Source organism: Nipponia nippon, unplaced genomic scaffold (genome assembly GCF_047370975.1).
Source record: "Nipponia nippon isolate SJK-2023a ecotype South Korea unplaced genomic scaffold, ASM4737097v1 scaffold_3, whole genome shotgun sequence".
NCBI classification, from domain to species: domain Eukaryota; kingdom Metazoa; phylum Chordata; class Aves; order Pelecaniformes; family Threskiornithidae; genus Nipponia; species Nipponia nippon.
In genome coordinates this window covers 52,723,418-52,741,251 of record NW_028262347.1, presented here as the reverse complement: position 1 = coordinate 52,741,251, position 17,834 = coordinate 52,723,418, and the positions used below count along the sequence as shown (strand labels likewise).

The 17,834-nt window shown below is 38.1% G+C and overlaps 2 protein-coding genes across 17 annotated transcripts in view; one reads left to right on the top strand and one right to left on the bottom strand.

Annotated features, from left to right (window-relative positions):
- The window catches only part of APAF1 (apoptotic peptidase activating factor 1), a 48,175-nt gene that overhangs the window by 30,314 nt on the left and 27 nt on the right, over positions 1-17,834 (bottom strand). For 2 of the 5 annotated variants that reach the window (XM_087766817.1, XM_087766819.1), the window contains exons 1-5: positions 8,255-8,387; positions 6,269-6,410; positions 5,784-5,973; positions 4,312-4,509; positions 3,110-3,293 (exon numbers count right to left, since the gene is read on the bottom strand). In XM_087766817.1, the coding sequence (XP_087622943.1) occupies positions 3,110-3,293; positions 4,312-4,509; positions 5,784-5,973; positions 6,269-6,406 (710 nt within the window). In that variant the 5' untranslated portion in view covers positions 6,407-6,410; positions 8,255-8,387. Of the gene's footprint in view, positions 1-3,109; positions 3,294-4,311; positions 4,510-5,783; positions 5,974-6,268; positions 6,411-8,254; positions 8,394-17,834 lie in introns of those variants that run through there. The other 3 variants (XM_087766818.1, XM_087766820.1, XM_087766821.1) reach the window with 3 other exon arrangements.
- IKBIP (IKBKB interacting protein) lies at positions 8,471-17,826 on the top strand. Of its 12 annotated transcripts, none has more exons than XM_087766835.1 (5): positions 8,471-8,596; positions 10,275-10,503; positions 12,137-12,254; positions 13,172-13,477; positions 16,773-17,826. In XM_087766835.1, exons 2-5 carry the CDS (start codon positions 10,310-10,312, stop codon positions 17,526-17,528), a joined length of 1,374 nt encoding a protein of 457 aa, XP_087622961.1. In that variant the 5' UTR covers positions 8,471-8,596; positions 10,275-10,309; the 3' UTR covers positions 17,529-17,826. The 12 variants fall into 12 exon arrangements, with proteins under 12 accessions (XP_087622961.1, XP_087622951.1, XP_087622954.1 ...); XM_087766825.1 differs by lacking the exon at positions 16,773-17,826 and adding an exon at positions 10,733-10,837 and having other exon boundaries at positions 13,172-15,596; XM_087766828.1 differs by lacking the exon at positions 16,773-17,826 and adding an exon at positions 10,733-10,837 and having other exon boundaries at positions 8,521-8,626; positions 13,172-15,596.

Here is a 17,834-nt window from a genome sequence, read left to right as displayed (position 1 = left end):
AGTCATGTTTGTAGGTTACTACATGGAATCTCACCAGAATAATGCATAGTAGACTTCCCTACCCCTGCCTATATCTGACAAAGAAGTTACTGAAAACTGTTTTTAAAAGGTTGGTTCCAAGGGAGCAAGAAGTCAAAAAGATTGGCTGGCAAGTAGATTTATGAAAAGAAATACCAGTTGTCTGCATTCTGTGTGTTTTGTGGAAGAAAGAAAGTTATTGAAATCCAATCCTGTAAATTGTTTACATTTACTGTCTTTTTTTTAAAAAATATAAAAAAAAAAAAGAAAAAGGGATGGACTTTTCAGCTACACTAATCAATGGTTAAATTGCCCAATTCCCACTGAAGCCTGCCAAGACTTTCACATTTTTCTTCAGCTAAATAATGCTTATTCCATCAATGCCTACAAATAAGGACTTTATCCTTCATAAACAAGTGCATACACATTATATGCAACTTTGAAAATGTGGTATAAGTATTGGATACCTATATTTCATTTTTATCCAATTCCTCTATTAACACCCTTTTGATAAATCAGAGGTTTTACAAGAATACTATCATAGCCATAAATTACTGATTTTGTGGTACTTTCACACTTGAAAATATGTTGGGGACCATGAATTACAGCCTGATTTTATGTTTTTAATTAGTCTGAGAACTTCAAAGTCCTCCCAGTCTTTTGGTACCAGTGACTTTCTTCCTCAACCACACTAACAAATATTAAATCCTAATTAGGATTATTAAAAAAAACAAAAACAAAAAAAACCCAAAAAACCAAATAAACCCCCCAAAAAAACAAAACAAAAACCCCAAAACACTGTGATAACAATCACAGGAGATTTAAATCTGAAATTTCTTAGTTTAAAGAATATCATAGCTTCAATTTCTTCAACCATAATCCAACAAAATACATAATGCTATTGTGCTCTGAAAGTTTTCATTTGACTAATCATTTAATCCCAAGAAATTCACAATTTGAATCTTTTGACTAATACTTTATTCCCAAGAAATGTACTGGGTTGACTATTTGAATCCGGAAACAGCTGAAATGACTTTTTGTTACCAAAGAGAACTCCAGTGCAGAGCAAGTTCCACAAGCTGCAGAACTCCTGAAGCTTGGTTTCCAATACACTTGCACCATATGAACCTCACTCTCCAGTACGTTCCCCTCTACCTCCTCCCATGCCAGTTATGATTTCCCAGACAACCCATCATCAGCAAGACTTTCAGTTTGTTCTTACAACATTCTCACATATACCTAACTGGGCAGGATGCAGCACAGGCTGTAGCTTGTTCCCAGCTCACGTATCCAAGCTGTCCAATTAGCAAGACAACAAAATATGTTTCCCTTCAATTCATTCTGTATACTCCTTTTTGCCACTGAAGGCACCTACTTGGATTTCTCTTCTTTATCCAACTGTCAATTTTCTTAAACTTAGAGAACTTTCAAAGATACAAAGTTCCTACCTTTAGAGTCACTTTTGGCAATATGCTCAAACTGTCTAGGATAGAGGAGGAGGAGGGAAAGGATAAACAGGACTAAGATGAACAGTGTGATCACATTAACATGGTTTCAAAATTACAAAAAGCAGTCAGACTAGGAAAGTTTTATAATCAATTCTTGTCCCTTTTCCTTGAGGTGCAGCCATTCTCTGCAATACTCCTATCTAACATCTGTTACTTTATCTTGAAACAGATTAATGAACATTGCCAGGTCAACAGCATCCTACATGAGATATCTGGCAGTCTATAAGGAAGACACTGCCACGGCTGGCATTGAAATGCCCTCAAATAAAACCAAGTCCTTAATTGTTTCCAAAGCTGGCGTTTTCTCTTTTCCCCTTAGTTTCCTCAGCATACAGGTGCTCTTTTGACAAAACACAGTAAGTATCCCTCAAATGATTCACTTTGTGCACTACAAACAATATAGCATAGCACAGTATATTAACCATGTTAGGTTGTCATGATAGTTGGCTATACAGTAGCTGCCAACTTCTGGAACAGTTCATGATGCCATAGGGATACATCTTACCAGAAAATAGCACACAGTTCTCCCTTCTACTTAGAAGAGACTGTAAGGTTATGCATGAATTAAACACCCAAATTCTTCTGTATTGAAGAGTTTTGTTTTGTTTGTTAATGAACAAAAAATAATAAGAATTGCGTCAATGGAGACAACCACTTAACATACTTCAGGGAAACCTGCACTTTCAGTTTTCAACTATCCCTCAAAGATGAAAAAAACCCATGCAGTGACTGAGACACTGGTTGATTAAATCAAGTCACTTTTCCTGAAGTCTGAAAGCAATTGGCTTCTTGGCAATAATTGATCATATCACAAAAACTTGCTTTTGCTTTGATAACTTGAGACCAAACACTTTAAAAAGGCATAAGCTGTTCTGGAAAGGAAAAATTTTCTGCAGTGATACACATCCTTTTACTGCTGTATGATCCTCGCATCAGTGAAGCGTTCTATGTACACAATGAGAACATTGAAAGTTAGAGCAATTCTTACTTCCAGCTGTTCACTTCCAACCTTCATTATTCAGTGACTAATAACTTTTCAAGCGAATGTGACACCTGCACAGCTGGTTAAACGTATTTTGTTAGCAGTAGCCTTATTAGCCTACTAAATATATTCATATCCAGGACAAGCCTACAACGTGTCCCTTAAGTTACTCCATTTAAAAAAAAAAAAAAAAATCTAAACAGGGACAGAGTTATACTATGTATATTATACACCTACCTCTAGCAACTATTTACCCTTCAGCTTTTGTACACTTACCTGAACTTATTTATTCTTTTATCATATGCAAGTCAGTAATTTAGAAAATTTTAACAGGAACCCCCACACAAGAATTAAAATTCTAGAAGTATTTTTAGCTTCACCTTGAATAACACTTCCTAATTATCTACAGTAAAACAGAAAAAAGGGAAGTAAAAAGTGGAAGAGTTAGGAAGTTGTTTTTTAAACAAACAAACAAACAAAAAAAAAACCCCCACACCACAGAGACATGTAACCACAACACAGACAGCTTAGACAATTAAAACTTTGCAGAGTATCTTTGGTCTGTCAGTTAAAAGAACAGCATTTAATTTACTGACATCACCTGGGATATTTGCGTAGCATCAGCAAACGAAGACGATCTTTAGCCTCCTCAATGTTAAGTGGTGGCCTTTGTGAAAGAGTAGAGTCATGTTCTAATCTACTACAGAGATTCTGAAGTTTTATTAGGAGCCCTGCTTTGTCCTGTTTTCCAACAGAGATCCAGTGAACTCCTCCTGGAAAGTAATCTAACAAGAAAAGCAATATCAATTATGCTATACATTTAAAATCAGAAATATTTAATAGCCGCTTACAATAGCAATCAATAACTCAATTTCAATTAAAATATAAAACTGTAAAGTCAATCTTGCAACTCTACCATTAACACAGAAGGATGGTTCTACAAGACCACTATTTTTCATTTTTAAAGGAACAGGCTCTGTACGGCAAGTTCCCACAGAAAATTCACACTGCCACTGATGCTGTCATCCCTCCCCTCTACATGCCTTCCTGCTTGTCCCTCAATAACCCCTTCTGCATCCATTTTCCTGCTAGCCTGACTTAACATTTACTTTTTTTCACCATGTACTACTGCAGGAGTTCAGAGTCTGGGATGTGAAAATTATCCCAAAACAGTGAACAAGAAGGCATCTAGAAGAGTCAGCTGCAGCAGAGGATGCTGTAGTTTCTATCCCTACATCATGTTTTCCAATGCCCGAGTCCCACTTTTGCCTCCAAGTGCCCTATGCGGGGGGATGGAGGGAAAATCATTAAATGGTTTAATTTATGATCTGCTTTAAGCTAAAGTGATACTAGTGTAATCACTCCACAAATGCCTGCGATTAAAATATATGCAAAAGTTAGAGCAAGATTTTTTAAACACACATAGCGAAGGGAGGAGTCTAAGGACTTAACAAGAAATGCCCAAAAGAAATATAAACTAAATATGATTATTTTGCACTAACAGAAATAACAATTTCAAGTTAATTTAGGATGTATCTACTCTCATAAACCAAAGCAGATTCCAAGGTGAAAAGCTATTGAGAATCTTTTTCCATACATTAGTAAAATATTTAGTGGCACTACAGCACTAAGTGGTTATGAAAGCTATGAGTTGCAAGCCAATATTTCAGAAGCACCTAAGGAATTTAGAAACCTATATCCTAAATTACTTTCAAGATGACGTAAGACATATATCCATATATGTTCAATATGCCTGTATCTGTAGCAATTTTTCTAAAAATACAGACGTCTTTCTAAAAGTACCTTCCAAGAGCTGATGATCCCTTAAAGCTTCTGCTGTTAAAACAGTCTTCCCACAACCTGCCATTCCATAAACTGTGACCCAGCCTGGATCACTTCCCAAGCAGCACAGTTTCTGTTTAATAGCATCTACCAGTTTTGGCCGAGTGACAAACACAACCGGTCTCTGTGGTACACCTCCTTCGCAGAGAATCATCTTAACTAAAGTTAAAAACAAGAAACACAAAAATAAAAAGTAATTTGTAAATGTGATGTCTCTTCAAACCAAACAACTCCCCACACCAAATAACTAGTGGGCTCCCCCACCAGACTTGTGTCCCATACAAAGGCTCTAAAAACTACTGGACTCACAACACCGAAAAAATACTACTTTTCGGAAATAAATTACTTAACAGGTAACTAGCTTCCCACCTAAAATAGCGTCCCAATTAATGACTACATTTTCTGCCAGCTAGTTACATCAGTCCCTAGAAGTGAAAAGATAATTAGCAGCTCCAGTAGAAACTGTGGCAAAGAAACACAGGAGCTCAACATTATGATACCCAACTGTCAAGTCACTTTCTCAGCCATAAGTTACTGCCCCAGTGGATGCAGCAGAAAAGAAAGCATGCTGTGTAAGGCTTTTACTTTGTAGTTAACAGCACAGCATTGTGGTCCAAGCAAGACTTCCTTTGATTTCAGCTAAGATAGCATGACTTGCAATAGAGCAGGTAAAGCATAGCAGGAAAGAAAATGTGCACTTCATCTGTTCACTGCTGGCCACAAAGCGGCCATATGCAGTGCCATATTATACTGGTAAGCTTTGGGAAATCTTACTCAAGTAAGCAAAATTCCCCATGTCTACGACACTTCTTAAAGTGTAGAGTGACAGTAAATATGGCATTTAGTCATATGCAGTTAGAAGGTTCTTCCCATTAGAAACTACCAATTTATTTCATGTCAATTAAAGATGACACTGATGACAATGTAGGTAAAGGTTAGGAACTTACACAGGGTAACTAAAAGATCTGGTGGAGAGACTTAAGCAACCTAATAACTAGATCAGCTATTGAAATATAGACCAAGAGATTACAGATTACTCTTCAAGAGAAATGTCAGAATTTTGGAGGCTACAACTTTTTATGTTAGATTCAACTTCTTTAATATATACAAATAAGAGTCATTCTTTCACATACAACAAAAATGTTACAATTTAGAGAAATCTCTGAGAACTTCACATTTCCTGTCTTTTAAAATAAACATTACTAAATATAAACATTTCCAAGATGACCTATGAAAGTCATAATTGTTGTAACTCTCCTGCCATATTAAATACATGAAATACAGAAATACTGACTACTACACTACCAAAACAAGTGAATGCACCAACTACTCCTTTTTCATTGGAACAGGTATTATAGATAGTCACTTAGTAAGGAATAAAAATTACAACTCGTCTTTACTTTCAAGCACAGGGCTGCTGTAGTTATACTGACCATATGAAGTCATTCCATCCATTGAACTCTTTCTGTTACCCGAGGAGATGGCAGGGATGCCGTCCTGAAGAAGCGCAGCAAGATCTCTGTACCCTTCATGAAGTAGTGCATTATAAAAAGATCTATATGAATTATTATCTTTTGTAAGAATAATGTTTATTAGCATAGCTGCTCGTTCCTTCTGTGTATTCTAGAAAAAACATCAAAAGAGATGTTATAAAAAACTTAAGGGACCTTAGGAATCATCTAATCTATCACTCTGTCAATTACAGACTGTGTTTATAGCCTTCAACTGTGAAAGAGCCTTCAACTTGACCACACCCTTATCTGGACCTTACCAAGTGTGATAAGAACTGCATGCTAGGCATATGCTTAAGAATCTGCTGAATCCAGGAATGAGATAGACAGAAAGTATTATTTTTTAAAAGAACGATAAAACACGTGAGCAGACTAGGAAAATAAAAACCAGCGAGAGACAATTCTACCTGTTGTTTCACTTTCTCCTCCTCCTGTAATGTCAGTACTTCGTCAGAAATCATACGATCCATAATATAAGAGGTCTTGATGTCTTTTTCCAATGCTTGGCGATTCATAAGTAAATAATTCCTACTCTTCACATCCATATTTCTTCAGCATTTAAAATAAAAGTCAAGGCAGAATCAGAACATAACTTACAACGAAAAGAGTTTTAAAATAGCTTATGAATTTTGGTTTTAAAGTCAGAAAAAGTAGCAGGGCAGCTGAATTAGTGGACAACAGTGAAGTTTCAGGCAAGCTCATATACAAACTACAGAAAGCAAAAAAATTTAATTGTTTTTTTTACTTTCTGTCTTTATAAAGAGACTTTCATACTATTGCTATATGAATTTACTTACACTGTTTATGACCCACTAGTCCAACTTGGCTGGACAGTACAGTATCATCACGAAAACACGGGGACAATCTAATATCATTCATTTTCAACAGAGTAAAAAAAGGCATATTAATAGTTAAATTGTAATAGTTCACAAGCTACTGTGAATGTGAATAGTATTCTTGAAATATTATTTAGATGCCATATGCTATTATGTTTAATAAAAACTTGGAGGCATATAAAGCAGGTATAAAAAGAATTTAAATCTTTAACAACTAATTAGACTCATAGTAAAACTCTTGTGCTCACTACATGAATGGAAGTTCTCATTAAAAAAGCAGATATGTACCGCTAATTTATGGAGGGAAAAAAAAAAAAATCTGAGTACTTTTCCACATTTCTATGAATTTATGCTGATGAACACTTGCAGAACTAAAGAATCACAGTCTGTGCAAGCTTCTCCTATACTAGGAACTTGCTAAATGTCTCTATGAAAAGTCTTCTCCCCTCCCACTACATCCCTCAAATTTTTGAAATCCTAGGATCATGTGATTGGGACAACAGGACGAGAAAGAGGATCAGTCTTTCGGCCAACGGCGCTGGACAGAATAACAACAGAAAATAAACTCCCCATGTGCCAGATCCTACGAGATAAACTCAATTTTGCCTCCAACTCCAGGACTCCGCACAAGTACACTCGGATCTCTACACACGATGGAAGATGGAGCACCCAACACAGCCAATGCCTGAGCTATACCTTCCTTCGTCAGCATCTGATAGACAACTATAAATCTGCATTCTTCCTCCGCATCACAGAAAAAAAAATTTGCCTGAAGACGACATAAGGTGAAAACTATTCTCTCCCATGTAAAGGTTTTTCAGTACTGATCAGCTGCCCCTGGGAGCCCCGAAGTATCAAAACGACCTCTGCGATCACGCTCCTGCGCAAGGACCGAAGGCTCCGCGGGCAACGGCGAGCTCCTCCACAGAGCCGCTCTGCAGGAGCGCTCGCCTGTTCCTCCACCCCCTCCTTCAGAGGCTGGGTCGATGCACAACAGCTGCCTTTGGATAAGCCCGCGGTGGAGCGCCTCTTCTGCCGTACTGACAGAATTTCCTATTTTCCCTGAAAAGTACGTGGTTAGGAAAGTCTTCCACCCTACCTTCACCCCACCGCACCGCTTAGGAAGGGGACGTGAAAGCTCTCCACTACTCCCAGTCGAAAAACGTCCGCGTTAAAAATAATAATAACGTATAGGTAAAGCAACTTCAAAAAGAAAACACGCCACAAACACAAGCCACCAACACACAAAACAAAGGGCCACCTCACCCCCAGCCACGCCTCACCGGAGCCGCCGTTACCAGCCGCGGGGAGAACGAAAGAGAAACCGGAGCGCTCAGAGCAGCCGCCCGCCGCCGACCCCCACCCCGCCGGGCCGGGCCGGGGGGCTCTGCCCGGCCACCTCCGCAACTCTCCCCCCGAGGCGGGGGGCGCAAGCCGCCTCCCCCGCGGAGGGCTCCGGAGCCGCGGACTGGAGTCAGCCTCAGGGGCGCCGCGGGAAAACCGCCCGGGCACGGCCCTTCCTCGTCCCCTGCCCCCGCCCCCGCCACGGCCGCTCACCTGGCGGGCAGCGCGGGGCCGCCAGGAGCCGCCGGCAACAAGTCCTCGCCTCGCCCTGAGGAGAAGCCCCTACCCCGCACCGGGGAAGCGGCGCGCCGCCAGCACTTCCTCCTTCCGGCCCCGGGGGCGGGAGAAGGGCCGGGCCGGGCCGGGCCGGGGCGGCCCGCTGCCCTCCCCAGCGGCCGGCAGCAGCCCGGCCCCCGCCTGCGCCGCACGGAACAAAGCCCGGCGCTCCCGCGCCGGCGCAGAGCCTCGGCCGCCTCGGTGGAGGCAGCAGCGCCAGACGTGGGGCGCTGCGCCGCAGGCTGGGGGAGCGGCAGCAGCCGCCAACGGCTGCAACGGGTGAGGCGCTGGGCCGGGCCCGGGCCGGAGGTGGGGCTCCGCGGCGTGTAAACGTGGTAGCGGCCTTCCCCACCCCCTCCGCCTTGCAGCTGAGGCCGGAGGCAGCGCTGAGGGTAGGGAGGGTGGCCCGGCGGAGGAGCGCGGCAGCGGCTGGAGCGGGTGCGGGGCTGCCGCCGGAGGGGGAAAGGCGGCCCGAAGTGCTGGGGGTCGGTGGCGCCGTGGGCGGCTGGAGCAACGGGGCGGCGGGAGAAAGGGTATCGCCAGGGCCGGCTGGCGGCCCGTAGGCCTGCTCCGAGGGCGGGCGGGCGGGGGGTTTCCCGGGAGCCCCGAGGGCGGAGGGGGGTGGAGGTGCCCTGCAGGGGAGGGGGCAGGCGGTGGCTGTCGGTACCCCGGGCCGAGCGCAGGCAGGGCCGTCCCGGGGGGAGAGGGGCGAGGAAGGGTGCGGGAGGGTCTGCGGGGAGCTGCGGCTCGGTCCGCTGCGCTGTGCCGCGCCGGCCTGCGCTCTGAAGTTGTCCTTCTTAGAGCTGAGTTGTTCCTGTAGTAAACTATTTCCCTAACTACCACTCAGATATCTTTTTTTTTTTATTTTTTTTATTTTAACTTCATAATATGTGGTCTCAATCCCGAAGGCATTTTAAAAGTTACAAAATAGCATTTTTGCTGGTTTTTTGGAGAGCAAGAGGTGGTTTTTTCCTACATACTTCATCAGGGCATGCTTCCTAGTGACTCACAAACAGCTCTAAGCTTCATGCTCTTGTGACAGATTTAGATTTTAAACAATGCCTTTTACGCATGTATGTGACTATGTAAGTATCTCTAATATTTAAATATTTATATTTTGGCACGTGAGAAGCACAACATTTTTGACTCATTGTGCTAAACTGAATCCACCAAGGATCTAGTCTACTTTGAGCAGTATGGTGGAAGATTTTAGGCTTAAAAATTCCACTCTGCACTTCCACTTGGTTAGAATATGAGCTTTTGTACTCTTTGAAACTGGAGATTCATTTTGCCTGAATCTGTTCTGAGCTTAATTTTAGCAAAGAGCAAGTTACAGCTTTTCTTTTATCTAGATGCATTATTTCATTAATCTTCTGTATTTTGCTATTAATGGCTTCCTATTAACTGATGTCTGTGGTTTTACAGATGACCTGAAATCATTACAACAGAACTATTGCTAAATTAAATCTTGATTTGCAATCCCATTTTTTTAAAATGAGAAAATTTATTTTCCCCTTTAATGTGGAGTAGGTAATAATTTAAAAAAAATCTAACAGTAAAACAGGATAGTGAAATTGCTGATGAAATTGTGACAATAATCAGCTATAAAAAGAAATATTCTTTCAGTCCTTGTGATTTTAAATATATCTTCAAAATGGCTTATTGTACAACAGAGGAAATATTTCTGGAAAAGTGAAATTAGCTACAGTTTGAAAAGTCAGTTCAGTTTGAGAAAATAGGAAAGCAGTGCTCTATAGTATAGAAAACAATTTTTCACAAAATCTTATGAAAGTATTAGGACACTTTACAAAAGTTCACATAACTAGAAAACATAATAAACACTGAAGGAAACATTTTTGGGCGTGTATTTGTGTAACTAAAGGGCAAAAGGTTATATTTGGGGATGTTTAGAAGTAACTAGTCTCTTTTGGTTTGTTTGGTTGGTTTTTTTCCCTAGCTCTCTCTTTTGCTTCTGCTTTTTAAAAACACAAAATGTCTGAAGTTAAACAGAGGAAAAAAGGTATGTCTTCATCCAAGATCAGTGAAGATTCACAAAAGGTTGAGAAGCACAGTAATTGTGAGAAGCTGGCAAGTCCTAGGACCAACAATAATCAGTGTTCCTTTGGGGTGGACTCGCGGACAAGCTTGAGCATAATTTCCCTTGCTGTTTGCCTAGTGCTGACCTGGTAGGTAAGCCTCTAAAGGGGATTTTAATATTTTCTTTTGTATTCTATGCTGTATTCAGTCACAGGCAATATGATTAGTTACATCTGAATATAGCGTTTGGGTTAAGTGACTGTAGAAACTTGTGAAAGCTATAAGGATCAAGAAAAGAATAGCAGTATTGACAAATGTGGAAACGTTGGCATACAGTGAGGGATTATAGAAGCTTAATCTGTTCTCTCATGTTGAAAGTTTAAAAGGTACCTTGCTCATGAATTACAAATACCTGCTTTGGAGACTATATCTGACTGTGAAGAGCAACTTAATCTCACAAGTACAACAAGGCTCATTTGGCAGGTAATAAATAAATAACAGCAGAAGTGAAGTAGAGTTTTCTGTAAATAATTTGCTCAGCAGTGTGGTAAATTGTTCATCAGGTGGAGTCTTCAAGTAAAGGTCAAATAGCTTCGTAAAAGACGTTTTAGAATATCTTAGCAGCATCGGTACCTTAGTTCCATCAGAAACTGAGCTTCTTGCAGAAATGATATGAAATTCTCAGAACTCTAGTGCAAGAAAATAGTCCAGATTATTACACTCTAGACATCAATCTGAAAATTGAGGTAAAATTTGTTCTTATTTTAACATCACCCAGATTTCATTATCTAAATCTTTGAGAAACAGAGCAACATAATAGAATAAAATGCTTAGTGATGCTTCTGCTCACTGTTTTATGTATATCTGTTTATGTCTGGTTTGCATGTATCTATCTATAGCTAGCATTTTAGCTTTTATTGCCTAACTTAATCTGTATAGACTGTTGTAGATCTTTTGAAACTTCTAATTGCTATGCAATATACTAATAAATATCAATTCATGAAAACACAAATATTTTAAATAAACTCTGTTGTGCTAGATAAAATTGTTCTTACTACCGAGAGGACCCCTGCATAGTCTACAATAAACCTTGTTTTGGGATTAATAAACATCGAGCAAAATTCAGGGTTCTCGCTTGGTTGTCTCGTTTCCTTTTTAACTGTATGAAGTGCTTACAGTTCAGAAAGCTCCCAAGTTCACTGTAAATAAATCTAGAATGTACATAAAGTACAGGATTGAGATCTCTGCTGTCTGTTCACAAAGCTGGCATCATCATAACAGTAGCTATGCAAGCTTTGCCACAATGCACTGTATGTTCTTGAATGGTTACAATTAAACAACATTAGAGTTAACAAGCCTTTCTAAATCCAAAGGCTTCTATGCATGATTTGTGATGCTTTGCAAGAAAGTACAAATTATATTTTTGTGTTTTATTTCCACCGGTTAAATAATACTTTACCCATAAAATATATTGTGAGGCAATGCATTACAAGCATGTAACAGCCTCCCTATGTCAGCAGTCTTATCGGAAGTTTTTCCTGTTTGAATGGCATACAATGTAAAAACAAAGCACATCCATAGATGTTTCCTTATTTTTCCATCTCTATCAGAAGGTAACTGCAGTATGAAGACAGATCAACTTCATTAAATCCTAATTTTTTTTTTTCTCTCATGTATTGATCTAGCAAATTCTGTGAATGCAAATCACTGCAGTAACAGATTGCTGTGACTCTGGTCATGTTATGTAGTTATGTTTACTATTTATTTACTTGCAATTTGCAGGTTCCTATTTCAGCAGTCAAGTCAACTTGCTGATATGGAAAAAAAGTACGATTTCTTACAGCAAGAAGCTGAAAAATTCCTGGACATGGAAAATAAAGTTAACTTAATTTCTGAAAAGGTAATCATTAACATCTTAATTGGATAATCTCTGGTGAACATTTGCCGTTGTTTTACTTTGCTGTCATTTAGTTAAATTTGACTGTTTTAAAATAATTTTTCATAATGTGTTCTACTTCCCTGTGAATAGACTTTTGGAGAATATTTCATGTGACTAAATGTGTCAATCCATACCATTGTTCGAGTATGTGAATGTAGTGGTTGTATCTCAGTATTATTTTTTAGATGCTAAACTGTTTTTAAAAACTTACATTTATGCACATACTTCATTCTACCAGTATTGTTCTGTGTATAAGTCTAATATATATTGAAGAAAATTTACAGGCATTTTTATGTAGAAGACCTGTTCTAATAATATAAAAGACATAATGAAGTGATACTAATATTTTTTCATTGCTATTTTAGTTTCTTATTTATGTGTGATATCAACTAGAAAACTTGGGCTGGCTGCCGAATTATCCCCTATATCTTACAGATAACAATGGGAGTACAGCATGGCTTATGCCAGTGATGTTGTTTTAGCACTGATCTCATAATTATGTCATTTATACATGATGTAATTTGGATATTTATATACTATAGATTGCAAAATGTTGCATGGGATCTAGGTACTGTGATATATTTTACAAAAAAAACCCCAGAAACAAAACCACCATGGAAAATAGGGGATTGACAACAAAGAAAATGGCATGTATCCTATAGAAAACCAACAACAAACACACCCTTTTCTGTGACTTTTTCATGCTAGTTTAATCAACAATATTTTAAAGATAAAATATGAAAACAGATCTTATAGGAGCTTTGTAACAAGTAAAGTGGCTTCTAAGGGACTTTATTCTCTGTTCAATAAATGCAAGTGATTTTCTGTTCTTACTTTCGTTAAGTAGACATGGACGTTGTTTTGTGTTATAAATGCAGCTTGAGTCTTCTGAAAGTATTCTACGAGAAGCTGCCTCATCCATCTCTGTCATGACTGAGTTTGAGCAGGAAATATCTTCTCTTCATAACATCATAAATGATATTCAGAACAATGAACAGACTCTCTCTATAAAGATGCAGAGCATTAATGAGAAGTTCCAAAATGTTACCAATTCGTGGAGAAGCAGCTTGGATGAAATGAACGCAAACACTAGTGGTTTAAAATCTGAAGCGAAGTTCATACATACAGAAGTTACTTCCCAAATTAATGAAGTTGACCAAAGAATTAAATCCCTTTCAGAAAGAGTAAGAGATTTGGAAGACAGTACAGCCAGAAATATTAAAACGCTAAAAAGGCAAGAAGATGATGAATTCTCTAGAGTTGAACAAAAGTTGGACTTCCATGCAAAGGCAGTTGAAAAGCTAGAAGAACAACAGAATAGTCTGGTAGCCAAGGACGCAGACCTGAATCAGAAACTTGCCAACTATGAACCTAAAATTGAGGAGTGCAAGACCCATTTGCCAACAATTGAAAATGCTATTCACTCTATTCTTAGATTATCAAGTGAATTGCTAAGTAAGGAGAAAAAGATAGAGGACTTGACAACACAGCTATATACTGTGGAAAATGATATGCTGAAAACTGTTTCTGATACAATGGCAATGCAAAAAGTTCTTGAAGGCGTACAGTACAATGACAGCATATTGAAAGTGCAAAATGAAGTAGTGGTTTTAGAAGAAGTAGTGCATGACATAAAAGTATCTTCAAAAGCAAAAGAAATAACTTTACAACGCTGTAACTTTGAAAATGACCAGAATGGGGATAAATGAATTTGGACTTAAGGTTTTCATTTATGAAAGAGCACTTTAATTTATTATAAATAATGTGACTCCAATGTATGTTAAGGATAGCTGAAATATTGTCATTAATTTAAATAGGCATTGGATCAGACTGAAAGGCAAACTCAGAATAAAGAGGATAGAGAGCAAGAAATACTGTGTTGGAGGAGGCAAGGAGTATTTTCTAAATAATAAATATAATAATAATATAATAAATTAAATAATTATTAAATAATATAATCAATTAAAAATAATATAATAAATTCAGGATTATTTTCAGCTTATTTATTAAAAGATCGTTTTTATTAAAATGGAATTTGAAGCAAAGTATTTAGATTTAAGACAAAAAACCTGGAGACATCAGATTAAAAATTATATTTAGTTCTCGCTATGTTTTTCTATATTTTTACTTTTTGTATTATATTCTATGGACTTGTAACACAATGAGCAATTAAGTTCATATCTCTAGGCAGATATACATGTACCTCGCTTCTAATGTATTATATACCATAATGTGTTTGTGCTTACGGTACAGACTTGTCAATGTCAGAGTTGTTACTGGGATCTACATATTTTATGTGCAGGAAAGCAGCAAGTACACCTTTAACAGCTGAAGCTTATATACAGCTGCATTACAGAAAACAGTAGTAAAGTAACCCTTACTGAGAACCTTCTCTTGTACTGGTATTTATATGCAGGGGGTTTCATAGCAGTGAGCATTATCTTTTATTTCTTTGACCCCATGCAAATAGCCTCCTTAGGCCTCATTTCCAGCCTTTTCAAACTTTGTAAAATCACTGGCGTAGTTTTGTTCTGCCATTGAAGTCATTGGACTACATAGAGACTGAAGTTCTTACTAACAGATATTCCTGTTCGATTCTTCCATCATTTAATTTGCAAGTTTGGTGTGATCAGTCACTGTATTAGTTTGGGTGGGTGGGTGGGTTTGTTTGTTTATTTCGGTGCTGTTAGAAACAAGTTTTAACCTTTTCTTCTGGAGAATGTTCTCTGTTAGGCATTACATGGCATGTCTGGTATTGCTTTGCATTTCAAAGGGAAAAAAACAGTGCCACTGACATTGTTTCCCAAAGTTTGGTGAACCAAAAGCTGCAAAAGCAATTAATGAAAGCCATGGAGTTACATACTTGGGGGCAGGGAATATCTAATTTATCCATAGATCTAATAGATCTGCTTACACGGGACATAGTACTACCTAATAGGCCTGGTAGGTGTTCATTGAAACTTGGATCTCCAGTCCACTGTAAATTTGTGTCTACAGACTTATGTCTTGATAATTTCCAATGCCTGATTTCTGAACTCAGAAAAGGAGATTGCTTAATAGACAGTATGAACCCACAAGATTTATGACTTAATCAGGCTTAAGTTAAATTATTCTGGTTTTATATATTCATTTATCTAGAACGCTACTAAAATCTTCACTAAACAGTTATGCTGCCCATTCAAGAGACTATTATAAACCATCATTTCTCAATGTTACAAAGTCTGTCAGTTTCATATATTTATTACTTATGTATAGATTTGTATCTGTTTACAGTCATTTTCAATAAAAATATATTGTAGTGGATTGCCCTGTCCTGGTGCATAATCTAGTTCGAAATAAATTGTTCTTCCAGAAAGGGTATGGAATAAATACTTGAGTGTTCAGTGTTCCATTAAGAAATACTATTCTATACAGAAATGTTTACTTTTCACAAGTGTGTTCCAGTGTGTTTCTACTTCGTATATTTTTGGGGAAGGGTGGCTAAATTACCAGTGGTATGCTCCCCAATTTAATGTCTTTCATCAACCCTATTGAAAGCTGAATGTAGACAAGATTGAACAGGTAATCCTCATCCTTAGAGGGCATTACCTAGGAAACCAGCACAACTCTCTACAATGTAAATTTTGGGATTCTGTTTTTAACCAAGCAGTTTTGTGCTAGTGAGGAATGACCAACACTATCAAAAAGTTAAAAACATTTGTTTCTCTGGTGATATTTTTACTACTAGTATCAAGAAAAGGATTAGTATGAAACTAATTATAGCCTCTTAGAATGTGTTTCAGCTCGCCCATTTGGTGCTTTTTCTCCAAGTTCTGCACTGACTTACTGGGAATTGAACAGAATAGTATCACTTGGATATTTTCCTTTCTTCCTCTCAAATTTGAAAACCAAGAATCAAACAAAAAAAAGTGAACTAGAAAATTCAGCCAAAAATCCAACATTAACGTAGGTTTTATGGAGGCAGGCTGTTTAAGTAATGCTTTTCCTGTGAAATTTTGGTGGCTGTTTAAACAAAAGGGAACCATGCCTAATTCCTTTGGCTTTTTCTTCTGTGAATGTCACGTTCAAAATACATATTATGGTTACCAAAGAGAATTTTAAAGTAGGCATCTTTCTACATGTGTCTTTCTGGGTCATGCAGATTATAGACTTAAGATGAAAATTCCTGTAAATCAGAAGAAGATTGCATTTGATGATTTGTGTTTTCAGAAAGTCATATAGCATCTTCCTGTGATTTTTGTTATAATAGAAATAGTTATAATAGAAAAACTAGTAACATTTGAATTTGTTATGTATACTGAAAGGAAAAAGAATGAAATTTTTGCTTCTGTTTCAACAGAAGTTTATTTCCTAAAGACAGAGTTTGCGCTCAATTTCAATATCAGAATAGTAAGATATTTCAGTAGAGCATTACTTTAATTTTGATGCGAGTTGTTAAGCTAGAAATGTTGTCAAATATTTTTATTTGTATCCCTCTAGTGTGAAAAGACTTGGAACTTAATGGAACAGCTGGAGGATCTTCCAATAATTTCTCACATTAAACATCTGCAGGAAGATATTTATACAATGAAAACATGGTCTAGCAGCATAATTAAAAAACAAGAAGAACTGCAGAAGAATTTAACAACTCTCTTTCATGCAGTTTCAAGTGTTGAACAGAATGCAGCTTCTGTAGTAAAAAACATAACTTTGACAATTGTGACAGTAAAAACTGACATAAGGCGCATTTCAGGCCTAGTCTCGGATGTGACTGCGTTGACAGATTCTTTGCAAACACTAGAAGATAAAGTAGAAAAAGGTGAAAAGACGACAGTAAAAAATATAGGTGACCTGCTTACCAGTAGCATTGACCGAAGTACAAAACTACAAAGCTTGGCATCCAGTAATGCAAGAAAAATTGAGCAAATTAAGACAGCATTATCTGAGTTAAGGAGTGATTTTAACAAGCATTCGGATAGACTTTTGAATCTCGAAGGTGACAGAGCAAAAGTTCTGAAGACGGTTACATTTGCAAATGATTTAAAACCCAAGATGTACAAACTTAAAAAGGATTTTGCCATCTTGGAGCCATTAATAAATGACCTAACACTGAGAATAGGAAGATTAGTGGAGGATGTATTACGACGGGAGAAGGAAATTGCTTTACTGAATGAGAAACTGGCCAATCTAACAAGAGTTCAAACTGAGATCAAAGGTATGAAAGATGAAATAACCAAGATTTCAGACATGAATTGATCACTGTGAAATGTCACTACCCAAAGAATAGTAGTGTTTGAGGAGTGTTAGCTCCATCATGTGTAGTAATGAGAAAAAAGACAATATTTAAAGGCTTCACTTAGAAGCACACTGAAACTCAACTAGAGATTTGTCCTGTTCCTTTGAAAAGGACAGAAAAGGCATACCGATTTCAAGGGACAAGCTACAATGTGAGCAAAAAACAGGTCTCTCTGCGTGTATTTGTCTTTCTGAAGGATAACGTGCTATATTTAATAAATCGTTTGTTTTGTACAATAAAACAGTGTTAAAGCTTAAAATGTTCTT